The 21484-nt window shown below is 39.1% G+C and overlaps 1 protein-coding gene across 8 annotated transcripts in view; it reads right to left on the bottom strand.

The window, feature by feature from the left end:
• Positions 1 to 21484, bottom strand: part of TSNARE1 (t-SNARE domain containing 1) — a 530096-nt gene that overhangs the window by 60895 nt on the left and 447717 nt on the right. For all 8 annotated transcript variants that reach the window (XM_076329011.1, XM_076329018.1, XM_076329017.1 and 5 more), the window contains one exon: positions 4629 to 4744. In XM_076329011.1, coding sequence (XP_076185126.1) covers positions 4649 to 4744 — 96 coding nt within the window. In that variant the 3' untranslated portion in view covers positions 4629 to 4648. The remainder of the gene's footprint in view (positions 1 to 4628; positions 4745 to 21484) is intronic.

Genomic DNA, 21484 nt, shown 5'->3' with positions numbered 1-21484 from the left:
TTCCTACTGCATTGCAAGGAACCACAGGTACGGCACACAGGGACATTGTAGTGCATGAGGTACTAAAGAAAAAAAAAAAAACAAACCAAACCCAAAAAAACCCTTAATGTCTGAAAATAAGGAAAAAACAAACACCAAAGATGGATTGTATAAAATAATCTCTCTGAACCTCATCCTCATTGATCAGGTTACAGAAAACATTTAACCACATAATAAGCCCATAAATGAATTAGACAAGGAAAACTGTGATTGCAACGGATGGAAAAAAATAATCCAAATGAAAACAATATTTTCTAGTTTTCTATAATAATTAATTCAATTTAAGTTCAAAACAAGACAGTTGCATATTCAGGAAACAGATACCTGGAGCCTGATTATTGCTTTTCAATATGGACTACAGCCCTGATCTAGAGATGCTGGCCAAGATGGATTTTTAGCTGTACATTAAAGATTAATGCTGATTGTAATTAGAGTGGAACTCCTTGCTCAGGATATTTCACATTTTAAAAGTTTATGATGGTTCAAAATGCAACTGGTCAAATTAACAAGAAAGGAATGCATCAATCACTGTTAAAGATTAAATAACTACCTCCTGGATCAGGAAGCCTTTGAGCTTCAAGTTGCTGAAGGCTAGGAGAATATTCTGCTGAATGATCGCTTGTACACTTTCCTGTTGTTCTGCTCTTCCATAGCTGAGCATCCTGTCAACCATTGCATCAGCTACCAAGAAGGAAAACACTGTTTTACTCCTCCGGGCTCTTGCCTCTTTATTCACAGACAGATTCTAAAGCTGGAAAGAACAGTAACTCCACAGGGTTTAAGGACCTATATAAAAAAGTCCATGTGCTCAGTCCAGTAACCTTTGTCTGACCGAAGTGTGTCTTGTAAACAGGGAAGGCACCTTCTGCTGCAATGACTTCTTCCAAGAAAAGGGTGCAGAGTAGTCAAGTCATCTTTCATTTTTTCTTTGGCTAAATAGATCAAGATTATTAAGTTGTCGTTGGAAAGCATATTTTCCAAACATCAAATACATGTAGCATCTTTCTCAAAGTTTTTCACCTCTTTTTTCCTATACAGAATGCTTAATACTTAGGATTCCAACGGTCTTGATTGTCACTTTGTGTAATTGTGCGCTCATCCAAATGAGTCAAAAGAAGGAGAACACAGAAAGTCTATCTAGGCTGACACTAGACAAAGACGTTATTAAAGGAGGGACTTCTTTCAGACTGCTGCTGCGATACTGTCCTTTTAAGATGTTTACTGATGTTGTACCATAAGTGCAAAAAGAGCAGCTGCAATGTTGCTACAATATGAGCAATGTGACCCAAAAGTTCCTGGGCTATTTTCCTGAGGTGTCAGCAAACAAACGTACAGACATAAGTCCCCAGGAGTTTCTCCGCATCCTCCATAGATGCTCTTCTTTCTCTCTGCCAGACAAAACTGCCCCAAGGGAGCAGTGACATACTTACGGCAGGGGCCTCGACAGGCAGAAGTCAGGGCTCAGAGCTCTCCTGAACAGCTGGTCTTTCTGCACGCACTCAGCCAGCAGCTGATGATGCCACCACTGCTTGAGAAACTCACGGGAAAAAGTGCTTTTTACTTTTCAAGATTCATAAAGTGATCTTTCCTGTGGAAGGATGGGCTTGTCTGCCACAGTCATGTCTGTCTTGTGGTGGGGAAAAAAAAGTGGGGGTTTTGTCCTTTTGAGAAGAACTGTTGATTCAGTATCATTACTGCAAAAGTAGAAAAAAGAACAAAAAAAAAAAGGGAAGAAGACTTTATATGTTAATGATCATAATGATCATTAGTGATCGTAGATGTTAATGGCATCATTTCTTTAACTTACTGAATAGTGACCTTCAGATTTCTCATTGTCACTGCACTCGTGAAAGCTGAAGAAGCCTACCTTGAATATCATCCAAATGGGATTTAAACCACTTGAATGGGGTGACTGGTGGTGTTTCTTTTGGCTCCTTACTGATCCAGCACAGAGCAAACTCCTTGATGACATGTTAAATGGAAGTTCTGGCCAGTCATTACTAAACTTGGGATTTTATTCAGTTATGTGTCCTGTGCCAATCAGAGTATTTTGTAATTAGTTCCCCAGCTTGCTTTCTTCCCTTTATTTTCTCTGAATGGTCACGTAGAGTTGTTATACGTTAAAACCCAGCTGTTCTCTATCTCCCTAAAGTATGTAAGACAGTTTTATATGAAACAGTTTGTTGAGGTAGTTGAAACTTTAAATCCACTGATATTTTAAAATCCATTTGCATTGCAATTCAAAAGAGAAAAAGTGTTCATTATGGACATGGAAATTCTGAAAATGTTCTGTTTTGGAAAGCTTCAAAATATAAATGTTAAATCTGCTGCACACCATTTGGGGTCAATCTATATTAAGAACAGTTTATAATGATCAGAAAGCATACTTGTTCCAATATAACTCAATGCAGGTCTTGCCTACGTTTGTACTACTGGAGAGTAACTCGTGTTTTAGAAGCTTAATAATTAGTTTCAAAACTGATGAAAAGTAGAGCATTATATTTTTCCTAGGGCTTTCATTACTACCTCTAGGTTCACTTCCCTCAAGACATGGATCTCTTAACAGAAGATTAACTCTCATTTTCCAAGGGAGTTTTATTGTAAGAATATTTTGGTTCTCTGACTTTCTCCACTTAAGGGATTTAGATTAAAATGTGTCTATATTTAGTAAACTGTTGATAAGATTTATTATTTCTAGTAGATGGGAATATTTAACTATATATAAAAGAAATTTTATTATATTATAGATTACCATGATGGATCAGATTTTCAAACCAGACTAATGCAGAGTAAAACCAGAGTAATGTAACTAAAATTATTGTAGTTGCTCTAGATTTAAATCAGCAGGACAGATCACTATCTGCACCCGTAAGCACTGTCTCTTATGTAAAAAAGGGATAAAAAAAAATGTAGATTTTTAAAAATATATTTTTATATATATATGAGCACATCCATATTTGATCAATCTAAAAGTCCATCTCACTGATATTGTCCTCACTTCAGTGCTGGCCAAACACCTAAGTAAGCACACAAGTGTAGAAAAAAAATATTTAGAGCTCTTTCTCCTAGCATTCAATAATGTTTAGCTCATGACCATCCTCATCCAAAACCAGTGAGACGGTACTTTACAGCCTTCAATAGATTTTTTCTTTCATGGATTTGTTCCATTTCTTCTTATGCCCAAATTTTGGCATTCACAGTGTCATGCCAGGAGTTCCAAAGCTTAAGTACACCTTGTGTGAAGAATCGTCTTTCTGTGATTGTTTTGAACCAACCCCTGCTAGTTTGAGAGCATGATGTAGAAAGAAGGCACATGAGAAGGCAATGACTTCATCCTCAGGTGGAAGGATAGCATTGTCAGGTAAGACTGAACTCTTGTAAAACAAAACAACAAACAAAATCTATCAATCCTTTGTGCTTTCTCTAGGATAGTTCCAGAGGATAGTTCAGGCTAAGAAATCTCCGCTTAAATTATTGTAAAAGGTCCCAGTGAGCCTCAGTATGATGCAGTATCTACTAAGTACAGGAGTGATATCATACATGCTTTATGCAAGTCTCCGTGGGACACGAGAGGTCTCTAAACCAAAAGTAGTACCCACCCTCCTTTGCTTTCTGCCTCAGGCCCCCTACTTGCTGTCTGCAGGAAAAGTCCCATTGACACTCTTGGGTTGTGGCTTTAGCAGTTGGAAACCCTGCCATGGCAGCAGGCACGCAGACCTGGAATGCCAGAGCCCCTGGGGTGGTAGAAATTCTGTAAATCTAATGTCTCCTTGAATAACGGCCTAGCGACCTTCTAAAGAAGCAGACACTCCAAAATGCTTTGTCTCAGACAGAGATTATCAGAAATAACTTATGAGTCATTCTCCTAGGGTAATGAGGCAAAGAAAAGGAAAAGACAAACTTTTTTTGTGTCTTATGCTTTACATTTAAAGCACATTCTTTACAAAGAAAACACGCTATAGCTTAAACTTCACTAGTGGGATGAAGTTGCTTTGATGTCTCACCTATCTTGGTAAGGTTACATCCCAGTCTCCCTACTACAGACCAATATTCCTTTTAGGGGTGGATCCAGAGCAAAGGTCACTAGAAACCCATTTTTATTTTTGTCCATACTACAATCTCCAGTTGTTTGTCTTCCTGTTCCTCAGGAGGGCTTGGCTCCAGGGTCTCTTTGGAACATCTCAGCAGGTAGGTGCATTCTGGAACATCTCAGCATATCTGTGGGGTGTTGGATTGCCCCCGACCCTGCTTCAGTCTGGGGTCTTTAACACCATTTCTGCATCTCAAATTCATATGGATTTAGGATACATTAATTAGCATTGCTATGAGATCCATACAAAATCAAACACAACACAAACAGCAGAGAAAAGGGTAATAAGATGTTCTGTTTGAATACCACCTTGCCTTACATTTAAGGATCCACTAAGGATGCTATTTCCGAGCTCAAATACCCTTTAAAGGAAATTATTTTCATAGGCCACACCTGAATATGCAAGCTAAGATAAATTTTTCTTACCGTTATCAGCTTCCTAAACTGTCTCCCAGCCATCTTACAGAGTATGATAAAAGACATAGTTAAAGGCTTTTACCTGTGGAAACCATAGCCAGATCAGCGCTTGACAGAGACCGCGATGATTATGACAACGAACAGCAGAATGGCCAACGCAACAGAGAGAAGGCAGCACTTCATCTTCCTGGCTCGTAGCTAAAAGAGGAAAAAGACAAAGAAATAAATGCATGAACATTTAACAGGAAGATGGAGGGTAAATCCATGAAGAAATTTTGCTATTTTTCCATCAGTAGGATGAAACAAGTCAATACAACATGGAAGATTTGTCTCTTTTCAGACTGACTCATCCTTCTGGACAATCCAGATTCTTCCTTTTCAGTGAAAATCTCCCTTAAATATAATCACCTTCTCTGCACTACTTTCATCCTGCTTAAATCATTGTTTGTGTCACACTAAATTTCCAGACTCTGCTTGGAGGGCTGGACTTGGGTAAGGCTATTCAGTTTGGTTTTGGTCTGGGGGTGTCAAATCTGCTTTCTGGCTGCCAGGAGGAGACTGTCTCCTGCAATATAAAGAGGTCTCTCTCCACCCTCCTGTGCAATGAAATCTAGCCAAGCAATAAAGCAGGCTGTTTACAGGGTAGGCAAATGTAACTCCAGCATTAACCACCCTGATTTCATTCAAATTAAGATATGGTAAAAAAGATTCTACAGGGTTTTAATTCTGATGTCTGTTTCTACTTAAACCCATCAGCTTTCCCAGTGACCTCCATGGCCATAACGTTGTTTGTTCCCATTTAAAATCTTTTCCAGATAGTTCAATTCCTCTTCCTCCCTTTTGGATGGATTAGAAGAAGGGTGTTTCCATGATCCCACAGTGTCAGTAATCCTCTTATCAACACATTAAAAAAAAGTAACTTCAGTAAGACACAGAGTCAACTCAGACATTTTCCTTGAGACCAGATCAACCAGTCCTCCAGCCACCAGACTTGATAACACCATTTTGACCTGATAAACCAATGGCATTTGTCCAGAGTTCTTTACTTTTCTCACAACTGAAGCAGCACTCTCACAGGAAAGATTATGCCAATATTACTGCTGTTATCTACTTTTCCTTCCTTTCTTCTCCTAACTGCTGTAATCAGCCCTCCCAGTCTGCCTCAATCCTTTGGTAACTGGTTTACACCACTCTGCGCTGCATTGCATTTCCCATAGAGCCATAGTTCCCCAGCTACTTTGTTCTAAAGATGTTTTGGCCACAAGTGCAAAGTGCAACTCCTGCAAGTGACAGGAGACTCATCTCCTCCATTGGTGCTCCAAAGCCCAGTGCTTCATTCTCTCGCAACCCTCCCAGGGCTCATCCGTTTTGCTGTGCAGAGCTGGAGAAGCGCTTCCAGCAGAGAACTGTGATGCATGACCTGTCCTCTCCTCCAGAATCAATCATCAACCAAACTGGTGGTTTTTATTAAAGTGTGGATTTCCAGATTATTATTTTTTAACAAATTAAAATGCTGTGTTGTCCTACCTCCGTAGCAGATAATCAGTGATTCATCTTGGCTCTCCATTTGCTTTTCAATTACTCACACAGAAATGTTTTCTTTGGGTTTGGAAAAAAATAGGTGCTTTAAATATATCATTCCATGTGCGTGTATTAAGAAGGATCTTTTTGTCAGGTATGCTAGGAAGGAGTGTGAGGGGGGACACTATTCTCCCCCTCCCCAAAACCCTACTTGGGGGCACTCATTTTTGCTCACACTTTTCAATTGGTTTACTGTGACTCTTGGGGGAGAATACAGATGCACCAGGGTTATGTCTCTCTTTAACAAATTTTTTCACCCACAAAGTGAGGTTTCTTCATAGCGGTTCTGCACTTGCAGCCTTCATTTCTAGAGGGGTAACTAAAATGCATTCTGAAAGCTGAGTGCATGAGACAACAGGCCTGCTATGGTGTCCTCTTCTCTTTTAACCTTGATTAATTCCAAGTCAAACCAGGAAACCTCTGCTTAAAACTGCAGACTATCTTAAAACACCTAGATGTCCTTGTCCACTACCAAAACGCCAGAACCTTTGTTTAGTCAGCAGAGGATGCTAATGGGTCATTTAGCTTCAAGCAGCATTCTCAAATGTTCCTAATGAGAGCTTCAAAGGCTGTACAATTACCACTTCAGATGGCTTTCCCATCAGTCCCTTTGCAGAGATTCCCTTGTTTTGCTCTTTCTAGCATTGCAAAATCTTATTCACTCTTGGTTTGCACTTTATGTAGTCTCTCTCCCCCCCCTTTTTTCTTGTTTTTAACCAACATAAAGCTAGCATAAAACTCAACCATAAACAGACTAACAGACTAATCAGAGGGTAGGAGAGATGCAGCCAAGCCTGTATTCTGGTATTTTGTTCACATTTTATGACCTTGTCCTGGCTGGTAAGTCAGGATAATGATTCCTGCTCTGTTTACAACATCTCTTAGTGGATTTAGTATTACTGTCCTTCACAGCCATATAATCTGTTGCAGGAGTCTCCTGTTAATTCTTAGTTCTTTCTTTACGTTGTATTCCTATGAGAAAAATGTTCAGTTCTTCGAGTCTCTTTAGTCTCCAGTCATAAATTTGTACACGCTGGAGGAACAGTAGAAACACAGCTTCTGAGCCCTGCCTGATCACACAACCTTTTCTACACACATGAAGAAGAGTGGCCATATACCCCAGCTTCTTTTTGTCACTTAGGTGGAAAAATACTGGTATATGGGCAAAAGGCAGCAGTTCCCCTCAAGGTACAGATGCACATGCTGCTTCAAGAAGGGCTATGCCAGCATCCTTTCACATATGACTCGGCACCCCATGGAGTTCGCCAACCCTGTCCTGTGAAGAGGACAAGCCTGCGTTTTGGTGAGCTCTTGTGCCCCAGAAAGTTGTTAGCACAGAGCAGGTTGGACAGATTGCTCTGTTCACTGGATAGGATCTGCAGACCATGTTATGGGCACCCTCACCTGAATATTACATAAATACACACTAATAAACAGCATACATAATAATATTACATATAATCAACTCTGGTTATTATCCCTAGTTTAGGTTAACAGAATCTGATTGCCAAACTGAGATTATAAATGGTGTCTTAATGCCATCGCTGTCATTCTTGAGGGAAGTTGGGAGACACAAACAAACACATCCTTATATCTTTAATAACCCCAAGGCACCAACACACACTGGAAGCATCTGAACATCAGAAATGTAAGCACTCAACAGCTAGGAAATGCTAGCGTTTACGTTTCCATGTATGCATATACAGGTAGTATTTTTTTCCTCTCCCTTTCAAGCAGGATCTCTGCCTTATTCAGTAAATAGGTAATTATTATGCTATGTACATCATGTATGTTTACAAATTTTACTTATCTACTCAAATTTTTTTGGGACATCCATCTAAAGCCATGTTCACATGAGACCACACAAACCTTTCAAGTTCCTAATTTTCCCATGGGAGTTCCATGACAGCAGAATCATATAATTAATACTTTCCATCCCAAACATCAATGCAGCGATGGGTTTATGTCCATTTTAAGCCAAGGAAGTAGAGACACATGCCACACTTGGGTGGAAGTATAGCTGATCAAGAGAATTCCAATTCTCCAAAGGAGAAAAAAGAAGAAGAAAAAAAAGTGATTCACGATGCCAACCCTTGAACCAAGGTTAATCTACGCTTACATGGAAATGGTAAACCATTTCCAAATCTGTAACGAGATCATTTCTCGTGAGGGCAAGTTTCTTACTGCCCTGAGACAGATACTACTAGGGCTTGCATGGAAATGGTAAACTATTTCCAAATCTGTAACGAGATCGTTTCTCAAGAGGGCAAGTTTCTTACTTACTGAGACAGATACTACTAGGTTTCTGCCTCAGAATTAGCAGTCTCAGAACAGCAGAGCCAGAGCCACAGAAAGTTTAAGGAGAAAAAAAAACCAAACAAACCACAAACCAAAAAAACCCAAACCACCTGTAAAATGAATCATTTATTTTATGACGTAATTCTTCAGGGAGCTTTGCATTTTTATAACATTTCCCACGCATCCGACTAATCCACGGTTGATTTCACTTGTCTTTTTCCAGCTCTTTCTCCACTCAACTGCTGAAGATCTTTCTCTCACACTGTGCATCAATGCTATTCCCTATTCTCCTTGACTTGCCTGGGCTGCAGCACAGGAAGCTCTGAGGGCATGGGTAATGTGACCTCCTCTCAGTTCCTGCAACCTGCACCCACGATTGCTTGCAGGAGCAATTGTAAGATAATTTTGCCCAGCATCTTCCACTTGCAGTTGAAGCATACTTAGCTGCTTATCAAAGAAAAGACATACCTAGGACTATTGGCACAGCAAAGGTATCAATAGCTGAAGTATACTCTTGGTACAAACTGAATCTTGAGGGTGTTCCCCCCAACTTCTAAGAAATATCAGGAAAAATTAAAGAAGCAGCTTCAAACACTCTTAGAGGTGACAAAAAGTACGGTTGTTTTCTCATTTTCTTTTCCTGCTGAATTGCAAAGCTCTGTCCACATATAGGAGGCACTAGAATTTAACAAAACCTCCTAATAAACATGTTCCTCCCAAGGGAAAACATTTCCCAAAACTCCATTTTGGAAAACACTGACTCCCTTTAACTATCACTTAAAATGCATATCTAAATAGAGATATAGAAATCAATGCAACAAACAAAATTTCAGGCTGAATCTGGGAAAAGTTTAAAGCTACCAGAAAGTATTATTTTCTGCTAGAAAATGTATGAGAAATAATTATAAGCAGCATTATCTGATTTCATTTTAACTATATTGGCTTATTCTGAATCTTGAATTGTATGCTGTTGCACTGCTCTGGTTTTATAGCTCTGTCCCAACCTGTTGTAAGCCCTTTTCCCATAACACCTAGAATTTGTTGATTAAATTGGAGCTAATCTATTTTCATTGTACACATTTTCCCAAGACGAAAAGAATGCAGCATAGGACAAAAAAAACCTAATCCTGTAGCAAGACGTAATGGTTTTTTACAGTTATTTTTGCTAGGCTTTCAGGGTTTTTTAGTAAAATGGTATAGGTAAAGATATATTTTAATCCTGACAGAGGCATTTTAAATGCACATGTGAAATAGGAGTGAAAAGCAGGGAAGGAATGAGCAAGACTATTTAGGGACACAGCTGAGAAGCACTTAATATTGACAGGCAAACTGGATGTGACTGAGCCTAGAAGAAGCCTTTCTTTCCTTGTTTCATAAAAATAAGCTGCAAGACATATTTTACAGCCTAGAAGTTATTTGTTTCTTGGGGGTGAAATGTAAAATGTTGAAAGACATCATAATTATGTCACAACAGATAGCTAAGTAATTAAAAACTATTAAAGCCCATTACAGCCCCAGGCCCAGAAAACCAAGCTTCATCTTGGAAATTCCTAAGCAAATGCAGTTATGAGGAGGAAAGAAACGTTTTCTTGCTAAGCATTCAAAAGCTAGCTGGGGCAAAGCACAAGTAATAGGAGAGGCCAGAGGAGACTTTTTTTACTGTATTTATATAGAATAGAAAAAAAATTTGTCAAACCAGTAAGCGTTTGATTCACATATGGAAAAGCAACATTGTGCTTCTCTACCCTCTACGGATTGGTTACACCATACACTGCAAGGCAGGAAGGTCAAGATCTCACAACTGGCTCTACTAAGGAGGCGAAAAGCCCTAGAAACAGGCATTTTAGTTCAGGCAGGGATCTGTACTAGAACAGCTGCTCTATTCTGGGAAGCTCAGAGCATACGGCACTGCTTCAGAGTAGAGATGTACCCTACGACTCCATTGTTGCGGCATTTTCTAGGTCTCCTACAGGACAAAAGCATTGGACAGGTTGATATCATTAGCTAAATTGATCTCACCAATATCCCACCTTCTTATTCCATCTCTCCCGGTTCTTTGCCCTTGGACTAGGGTAAGGATGACGGTAGCAGAAAAGAGCATCACCCAGGATGGTTAACCCAAGACCATGTGTCTCTGTCCCTCCCTCCTGCAATGCCAAATAGTATAAGCATTTGGCATACCCTAGGCTTTTCAGTTAGGTTGTATGGGCAAGAACCTATTTCCTAGGGGAGGAGGTCCATTTTTCAGACATCGTTTCTTGGACAGGTTATTATGATAAGCAAGCAAAAAGCTACCCTGTACTCAATACCGAGAGACTCGGTAAGACTACCCATTTTTACCTACACAAATGCTTATGCGTATTTTAAACACAATTTTAAAATAATGAACAAATAATGAAGCATTTTACAACGGAGCCAGGATTACAAGAAATTTTGAAAGTACAATTCCACTACTCAAGCAAAGAAAACATTGAAGATTTATCTGCTATGGAGATCTATTTCCTGCAGACCCATCCAGCAAATAAAACCCCAAAATGATTGAATTTAGAAACCACACAATAAGAGCCTCCAGTTATCAGGTCAGGTCCTTTTAAGGGCCTCTGTTGAGCAATGAAAACCCACCTTGAAAACCCACCTTGATTAATTTTCAAGTACTATTTCCTTCATTGTGAGATTAACAAGTCTGTTTGACATAAAATGGGACACTTTATATGCAAATCTCTGTAGAGAGAGTTTTGTGACATTAAAGAGGTTCATACAATTTTGTTCACCCTGCCCTCAGAGGTCATTTGGAATTGTACGAAAGCATTTGTCTATGCCCTTAATATGCATTTTGAAAGCTAATTTGAGCTCTGCTGGATTAAGAGCCCAGGTCCCTTAATTACGTTTGGATGTGTTTATACAGAGATGATATTATGAATCTGAAACTACTGTCATTCCAATATACACCAGCAGAAACCCTGCTGAAGGCTGTGGAGTTCTCATGGGGGGGGGGGGAAGGAAATATTGGAGTAACACAGCAGAAAATCAGACCTTGTGGATGTGTGTTTACCTCCAAGCATTATGTAAATATACAGAGGAAAAAAATCCCCTTACACTTGCACCAGTGTTTTCATCATTATTATTTTTGTTTTATATTCCATTTACATTGATAAGATCCCTTAGCTAAGTCATACACAATCATCTCTGATAAGAGAGTAAACACACTGTGTTATTGCATTGGAAGTGAGGAATATGACCTTTAACGCGCGTACAAATTAAAATGCACTGACCAAATTTGGTGACCTTTATGGTAAAGCTTCCTTATAGAGTAACAATGAATTTGCTATTAAATATCATTGCTTCTGCAGATGGGCTAGAAAAGGCCAGTAACATTATTAAGCACTTTTGGTGTTTTTAAATGAGACCAAAGCAGACAAGTTGCATATGAATAAAACTCACAAGATATGAGAGCAACAGGAAAAGGCCAGCCTACACCAGCAAGGAAATACCACTTTGCTTTGACACATTGGTTTTGTGCCTTTATTTCCTCATCATTTGGACTGATTTCAAACTTTCCCTTATGACACTGTACCTATGTATTTGCCACTTTCCACTAATTCTGCGCAGTCTTCCCATTCCCCATAAATCTCTTCATGATTCCCTTCTTACTCATTTATCTTCTTTGCATATACCCCAGGTGAAGCCAACTGCCATCTATAGATATGGTTCCTCAGCATATCTTATTGTAAGACTGTATTTTCTGCTGCATAGCTATTTAGCCAGTGATAACCATTCAGGATTACATTTTCCATGCCTGTAATCTACCTCAAGCTATTTCATTTAAATGAAAATATTGCAGCCAATTCAAAGAAGAAAACTACTGAAAAATGTCCAAGTGTCCCACCCTGAAAAAGATAATGCAAACCTTTTCTCTAGTGCCTCCACGCTTTGGAGAAAGATGGGGAATGTGAGGAGGAATAGGGAGAAAGGAGTTTGTCCCATCGGTGGGGGTGCACTTTTTAGTGTTTCTAGGAAATTTGGCTCAGCTTGGGAAAGATATGACTTCTCTCAAACCCTAGTTCACGTACACTCATGACTAGTTCAAAATCTGAGATAATTTTCACCATCTGCAACATTCTTCTATCAGGATGAGGATAGGAGCACAATGTTTTCTGTGTTGGTTTGCCTAAAAGCTGACAGGGGCTGATGTTAAGCTTGTACACACAGATTTAATTGTTGCATTTTCTAACTTCTGAATGCTTGAATTAGCAATCTTAATATTCCCTTAATATACTTGGTTTTTTTTAATGGCTGAGACATCATTTGAAATAACACATGATAATGTCTTGCATTTCTATCATGTCTTTCGAGGCAGCAGACCTCCGATGTGATTTACAAATTCACTATAGAGTGAATTCCCAGCACTGGAATGAAGCCACCTACCTCTGGCAGCTGTTTAAATTCTACGTAGCAAATCTAGCCAGCAGTTTAAAGCAGGTAATGACTATTGTGTGTACCCGAAACACCAGAGAGCCTGTATTTTCCCAAAAAAGAATTTGCCCAAGGTAGCAAAGCAGATGCCCTTATACTTTTGCAGAAACCACCTTGAGACGCTTAACAGCCCCACACAGGCAGACTCACAGAGATCTTAACTCCCCCAACAATTCAAACCCAGAAACACAGTTGCAAGGGAGCAGAACAGACAGAAAATGATTCGACCACATTAAAGCAGTGCTGTGCTCAGAGAAAGCCTTCTTGCTGAGCCATGTTTATTAGTTAGATTATATTATCATATGAATAGGACTACTTGGCTGGATTGGAAATGACAGTCTTTGGGTCACTGTGCTGCTGATCTCAAGCCTTTGAGCCCAGCAGTTTAGCCAGCTTTCAACCCACGTCACTCATCTAGTCTGTATGTCATCAGTTTTTCTATGAGGGGGTTACGGGAGCCAGTGCAGAAAGCCTTAACTGTAGAACCAATGGAGGAAAGATTTGGCTCATTCTCTGTCCTGAAAAATGCTTGGGCTCCCCAAGTTGGCTCCTTATGCCAATAACAACTAGATCAAACTTTGCACAAGCTTATAAGGACCAGGGCCAAAGAAAGTGTATAGTCTGGCTCAACTCCATTGGTGTTAATGCAACTGGTCCAGTGTACCCTTATGAGATTCTGGTCCAAAGAAGTTAATAATTTCTCCTTAGTACCATGTGTATAGCTATATGCAACATTTTTATTTGAAAATTCTAATAAAAATAAAATGCTTGGTAAAGGGTGGAGCGTCAGCCATGAATGATCTTCAGGCCATCCTCAAACAAATGCAAGTGTCAGATAAAGAAAACAAAGGCACTTCTGGGGGTAGAGGAAAAAATTCATATAACAATATTTTTCACATTGGGACTGAAAAAAGGATTTTCTGTCTTCAAAGCACAGTGTTCTTGAACTAAGACTTGCCTTCAAATCTCAGCAGTAATTAAGACAAATTATACTCAGTGTAAGTCTTCAGGCACCGAAGAACAAACTGAAGGTTTAAGCTGGTCTGATTCTGTCACCAGAAGGCAGCTGTACATATAAACATCAGTCAGTACATTACAGTAAACGATCCACAAAAAAGCTCCTCCCAGCCCTGTGAATCATAAGTAAAACCAATTTTTGGAAGGGGTTCCAGGAAGTACTGTGCCATCAACACCTCAGAAAGTCTGTGTTAGGAGCTGTTGAATCTCCAGAGTGGAAATGTCACAGAACCATAATAGGCAGTATTCTGTGTATTTTCATTAAACCAATTAATATGATTGAAAAACAAAAAGCAGGAAAGACTTATGCTACTTGTTTCAAGTAGCAGTCTGTTTTTTCTTTACTGTGTCCTTTGATTTAATATAGATTACTTCTTACAAACTTTGCTCACCACCATCTCTAGACCAACATTAACATCACTCTTATTCTACTAGTATCTCTACGACTGCTAAAACACTACCATCATTAGCATGTCAAGCAGTGATTGACAGGCACAAACTATCATGCATTACTTCATAGCGTTGTAGAACAGAGCTGACTTCTGCTGCACTGAACCTTAAATAGATCTCTAAACAAGGTAAATAGAGTTCTTCCTGGTACTGAAGTCCAAAGAGTGTAAAGAAAAAAATAACAAGATTAAGAGAATGTTCCTTTAAAAAGAAACCCCAAGAGAACCACCAGGTTTTGAAACCAAGAATATTATTAAAACTCAAGACTGATTTTTCCTCCCAGGCATGCTATTTTTCACCAGTTTACAAGCATTCACCATGTCACTGCTGCTCCTTTGCAGTATGCAGACTACTTTGGAGCAAAGTGCTAAGTAACAGTAAGTAAATTAAATTGAGACCAGGCATGAAAACCTTACTTGGGAAAAGCGACAAATTGTGTGCTAGGAACTCAAGGAATGCACACCTCCACACTTTGCCTAACACAGCATAGATCTACAGGCAGACTAAAAGCTATTTTACAGCTTCTTAACCCTACAAATACCTATATGTGGGTCTTCACCTATTCAAAGTAGATCCCACAGAGACAAGCTAAGAGTCTTAAATAATTGCCAAATGAGCATTACTAAAGGACAAAAGGTTATTTCCTACTAATATCTGTCACAAGAAGGAGCAGATAAAGTCACATCTAGTGTAACACCAGTGAAACTAAGAAGAAACAGCAGTGCCTCCGTATCTTTTTTATTGGGTGGGACAGAACTAAATTTGAGGCAGCATGATTTTCTGTAGAAGCCATGGAGAATTGGTTAGGCTATCGAAATTCCTGATCTAAGCTTTTGTTTAAACCCAAACAAGCTCTTCAAGGTTTGAATAGTATTTTTATCTCTGTTATTTTTTCATTTTCACCTTGGCCTATGAACTTTCAGTTTTCTGATGGATTAAATGCACAAATGCCAGGAGGTAGCCTGAGTTGATACTGCACTTCTGCCTCCATGAGAAAGCACAGGTTTGGAAAGTTTTGTGTGAGAGAATATTCTTCTGAGACTTTCTGCTCAGTTTGGCAGATGGAGATCCAGGAAAAGTAAAACAAAGAGAAGAGTTCAGGACTTGTAAGAACAGCATTCAAATATAAAGACAAAAAAAAAAAAAAAATCTCAAAATAGCAGGCAATGCAGAGAACTGTACAGGGAGATATGACACCTATGCCTACTTTTTTCATTAAATTGTTATGTGATCTTTCATAAGCCATTTAACTTCTTCCTTTCTTAGTTTTCCCTTTTATAAGATTAAGGATGTTACTTCATTAAATAAATAGAGGACAAATGGGGACATCTGTAATGATGGATCTCGTTTTGTGTTGCTAAGATCAACACTAACACTGGGTTTTTTTAATATCCAGTTTGTCTGTGGATGGGTTTTTCTTTGTTTTTGTTTTAGGTAAATGAGTTCAGTCATATCTGAGATTAGAAGCTTTAACATTTTTCTACATGATAGAACTGCTCTTTAATTATCTAGGCACACAGAGTTATGAGTGTGGCACTGGAGCTCATTGCAGAGGAATAAAACGTAGTCCCTTCCTTCATCTCTTAACCAACCATTTGGAGCTCTCTGCAGCATTACCCTTAAATACATGTCCTAACTGTATTTTACTCTGAACTAAGCTAAGATGAACAATGTCCGATAGGAAAATTGAAAATGGTCACAGGTCTCAACTTTTTACTGTTCATCAGTTCCTGGCAATAAGAGAGTATTCCGAAGCATGCTGCATTATTCACTGCCATCAAAGCTGTGCGTTTCCTGCATTTATGTCAAAATCCTTGTGTGTTTACAAATTGTAATGGATTCTGAATAAGAGAGATCAGTTTGTTACAAAGAATGGAATATCAGCATTGCTTCACAAATGGCCTTGGAGCCTGCCTGACCCTGTTGGTCAAAATCATAATCCCAGGTCTAGGCGCAGTCTAGTCAGCACTGCCAACACAGAGGACTTTTTATGTGAAGTGTGTAGTAATAATTTGACTGTAATAGACAACATAATAGAGTTCTGTGAATGCCACAAAGCACAGCGCCAACAGTCTTTCCTACAGAGCATATCCATTACTAGCAGCAATGAGAGGACAATTTGCAAAAGAAAGAATTAAATGAAATTATGAATCATAGAATCATAGAATCATTGAGGTTGGAAAAGACCTCTAAGGTCATCGAGTCCAACCGTCGACCCAACACCACCATGCCCACTAAACCATGTCCTTAAGCGCCTCACCTACACGTCTTTTAAATACCTCCAGGGATGGGGACTCCACCACTTCCCTGGGCAGCCTGTTCCAATGTTTCACCACTCTTTCAGTAAAGAAATTTTTCCTTACATCCAATCTAAACCTCCCCTGGTGCAACTTGAGGCCATTTCCTCTCGTCCTATCGCTAGTTACTTGGGAGAAGAGACTGACACCCACCTCGCTACAACCTCCTTTCAGGTGGTTGTAGAGAGCGATGAGGTCTCCCCTCAGCCTCCTTTTCTCCAGGCTAAACAACCCCAGTTCCCTCAGCCGCTCCTCAGAAGACTTGTTCTCCAGACCCCTCACCAGCCTCGTTGCCCTTTATCTTTAATCTTTAAGGGCAAAAGCAAAAATAGCTTTCATGTTTGAGTTTTATCTCATTGCAAGGATGGAAGGGGCAGAAAGCAATGAAATGTACTAAATCCACCATATCTTTGTATATATGTATATGATTTCTGTCATGGTACAAATCTGTAGCCAGTTTGCAAGATTCACATTAGAAAGCACGTCTACTCCATCCATTTGTTAAAAACAATCCGTAAACATTTCCTCCAATGAACAAGAGAGCAGAGAGATGTGATTCTCCAGCATGGTAGAAACAGGGGCATTTAGCCAAAAGACAACATGTCGCTCAACTGTAACTAACTTTTAGCCAAAGAAAAAGATATTTCAGTTACATAGCATCTAAAGAAATCTTTGCAGAGATGCACAGCCAATAAATTAATAAACTGTCCACTAGGCTAAGCTTAAAAAGTTTTTATGTAGTTCAGTTTGTTGTGACATGCTTTTCTTAAAAATATGCTGGGCGGTTCTCCTAGGCTGCTGAGAAGATGAGGATATTAATCAGTTCCCAGGATAAGGCTTATCTGCAGATCCTCCCAAACTTCTGAAAAATGATCTGAATGACCGGTTTGAAGCTCTGAGAAAGTTTTGAAAGTAATTCTGAGTACTTCCACTAAACTGAAGCCTCCATGGGAGATTATGCACTGGTGCTATTTGGAGAACAATTCAAACGCAGACATCTCCAGAGAGGTCCCACTTGTGGAATTTTTTGAGGTTGGCATTCAAGAAACCAGATATTTTTGAAGACTCTGGAGAAGTGAAGGGAACCTCTGAACTTGTTAAGTGTCCCAGCTTTTTTTACATGCAGCTGATCAAAGCTTTTAACTCTCCATTCCTTTTCTCCTGGCATCTATGACAAGAGCTTAAATAGTTGAGCTCCACATGGAAAAAAGCCATATAGATATCTGTATGCGTGTCTGTATATTTTCCCCCTTCTGCTCGTCAAAGCCTCTGTACTTAACATATTAATTTACTGAGTTTAACTTTTTAATGCTAGCTTCTTGAAGTCATTAGAGCTCCTTTTTTCATTATAATCCTCTTATTTGTTAATCAGTCTGAGTCTGCCTGTATTTTTTAAGAATATTTTAAAGTTTCTGGTGGAGATCAAGGAAAGTTTTCTCTTGATCTACTTCACAGACTCTAACTGACTATTAGTCAGTGGTTCAGTGTGACACTTAGGCCTACAGTAGTTTTGTTGTACTTCTCTATTTCTTGTATTACCTTCTATGAATGGAGGTGTTACCTTTCTTTTAAATGCATTGTGGTTGTTGAAAGTTGACCAGCAGAGAGCTAGAGAAATTAAAATGTATATGGCAAAGACCATAATAGCTACTGTAATGTGCTTCAACTGGACAAACCACCAACAGACCCTTTTCTTTAGTGAGTCATTCCTAAAATTGGTCATAACACATTTCTTAATACTTTAATTATTTGACATGCAAGACTGTCTTTGCACAAGAGATCTGAGAACATGAACTCATCTCAAGACACCAGGCAGATATTACCTCATGAGCAACAAACTTCCAGTCACCTCTGACTCAAGTTTCTATTTCTAAAGATAAATAAATCCACCCCTCACCATTACCAGCCTTCCTGCTGTTCACTATATTACTTTAAAAGGCAGAGAAATCATTAATGCATAGCAACATCATATCTCAGTTCGAACGCATCAAAGAAAAGTCCTCATAATCCCTTTGCATCTCAGCTATGGGGCACAGTAAAGCTCACTGAAGGAATGGGCAACAACAGGCTCTTAACAGAAGTTTAACAGCTCTACTGTTCTCTCTGTGATCTTTCAAACCCTATTTAAAGATAGAACTTCGTTTATCCACTTAAGCAAAAAGCTGTAGACAGCAAGCTGCTTACCCATCTTCTCAAATCTAATGTTCAGTGAGGGAGGAAAAAAAAAAAAAGACATCAGCATAAGGGCAGTCCCACATCAACCGATCTCTGCAGCAAATTAATTAAACAATTATATTAGCCAAGCCTTCACTTCTGACATGGCACAGCTGACATTAATTGGGACACAATCAAGATAGTAATTCAGGTTAATTGGATTTCCACTGTCAGCAGCTATCAGCCTGTTTCATTATGCTGCTGTCATTTAAGAATAATTAATCATGGATGACTTTATTGGATGGCACGGGTTGACAGCTGATGGTGTGGTGACGCTTGAAAAAGTTGGTGATTGCTGTAGGCCTAGTGAATAGGAAAGCTGGTTTCCTTTGTAGAGAGTATTCTACCACCACTGCATGTTGAGACCCAAAATTTGCTACATAAAGCGTCGAGACAGTGATATTTGCTGACTCTTGCACACATGCAGAGAGAAAAAGAGTGGACTGGAGAAAGAAACAGCCATTCCCGTTGAAATAGCGCTGCAAAAGGTCAGAGGGATGTGCGTGTTCCACCGCAGCCTTCAGGCACACAGTTATTGTTTGGCTATTGCTACAGCAACAAAGGATTCAATAATACAACAGTTCACATGCTGTAAGAGCTGAAATGCCAAGCTTGATCTAGTGTTATTTGCTTTTCTCCATTCATAATAGGCCATTACTTTGGTTAACATGTGATAATATAATTTATTCAATCTGTTGCCAGAATGTCTGCAAAAATGTCAAGGAACTTATGAAGCCAAGTCTTTATTTATTAATAACTTGAAAAAAAGGTGATGAAACTCTTGTGGGGAAGTGGGGGGAACAGCTAAAACTTAAAGTATAAGATGAAAATAATTTAGAGTGTTCCATAAGGAGTAGTAGGAATACATTATGTTTCTGAAAAAAAAAATGCAATTTAAACTTCAGGAAAGAAAAAGTCTCAACACCAAGTTCTATTAGACTATGTAATTATTCCCCAAGGGGGAAAATATACATATATATTTAAAATGAAAGTACAATTTTAGATTATTCATGACAGAGTGCTAAAAAATCACATCAGAAGTGGCAACACTACTTTGATAGCTGGACGGAGAAAATTTTCTGTCAGGAATATGATGAATTTATTGTGTAACTACCAGAAACCAGTTCTAGATGGATGGAGTACACAGAATCAAATTTCTAAAGGAAAATCAGACACGGTGGCTGATGAATTTGGCTCCCTCTTTTTTAGCAAAATACTGGACAGAAGACTGGCATGTGCACTACTCAAACAACAGAGCACAAATTCCCAATTTGAAGATATTTTCATGCTGTCAGTCAGAGAAGCCTGATTAGGTAGAAGCAACCATTAACCAAAGTGGGAGAGAGGAAGCCATTTATTATGACCTCTCTTCAGTGTAGGTCTGACAGTGCTGTAGATACAGGCGAGCAACACACATGAAGTTCTTACTCTGGGGGAGTTTCAATGCAGTGAACTTTTTACCTTCAATTATAGCCAAGACCTGCTTGCCTCCTTTGTCTTATTTTCTTGGCAAATTCTTGGTTTTAGAACATGCTTCTCTCTTAGGATGCAAACAAAGCACTGTCTGTTTGAAACTAGAAGAACCCTTGCTGAAATCCAACCTAATCAGAGCGATAGGCAAAAACATCTAAATGCATGGCTTTATTGTGTTTAATGACTCTGATTCAAACTGAGTCCAACCATGAAGTAGGTGGCTGTTATTTAAAAGAGGGCTGACAGAAAATGTCAGTGAACTGTTTTGTTTTGTTTTGTTCACTGTTTTTTTTTTTAATCCACAATCCTGCTAAATCTTATCATATGCTTTATTAAATTGTGGGCGTACATTAGTTCCATAATCAGGGAGTCCCTGAATAAATAGCCAAAATTCTGCTTTATAAATGTACATTACAAACAGTTTATGCTTATCAGATTATCTCTCTGATCATTGCTGACAGATAAAAATTGAATCTGAAACTATATGTTTTTTAAATCTTTTTTTCCTTCCAAACGTATCCTCTTAAAGTAGGATTGATGTGCCCTGCCATTAGCTCTGTAATTTGCAAGAAAGCAGGTATTCTGTTTGTCCTTACTCCCAAGAGCTCCGAACTTCTTTGCCAAATTCAGTCACATCTGAGAGAGGAACAGAAGCCTTTAAAATACTTATGTTCTCACAATACTTGGTGCCTTGTAGAGAAGACACCCGCTTCTTTGGTTTGGCAGCAGTTAACTGGTCAAACGGCAAATAGTGCAGTTTCTGGAAACGCCATGTTTTTCCAATTTATGTATAGGGGGGTTTAAGCAAAGGGGAGAGACGGGAGAAAAAGAGAAATTTAGGGAAACAATGGCCACAGTTGACAGCAAATTAGACATTATTAATTCTGCTGCTTGCAGAAAAACTCGGTTTTCAGTCCAAGAATTTCAGAAAGTGCTTCTGTGATGCAGTGAAATGTAATTGCCTATTACCCATGAAAACTACTGCCTGGCCAAAAGGCTCAGCAGGTTGCAATGGCAATATTTGAGGAAGAGCCTGGAGCAGGCAGAGATATGATAGAATAATAATTCATTTTTCACTCTCCTAGTCTCTTTATAATGCAAAGGCCCCTTTTGGATCTGGTCTCAGATAACTTCT

The sequence above is a fragment of the Aptenodytes patagonicus genome, chromosome 2 (assembly GCF_965638725.1).
Source record: "Aptenodytes patagonicus chromosome 2, bAptPat1.pri.cur, whole genome shotgun sequence".
Classification (NCBI taxonomy): domain Eukaryota; kingdom Metazoa; phylum Chordata; class Aves; order Sphenisciformes; family Spheniscidae; genus Aptenodytes; species Aptenodytes patagonicus.
Note: the sequence above shows the minus strand (reverse complement) of the source record. Positions and strands in the feature narration are given on the sequence as shown.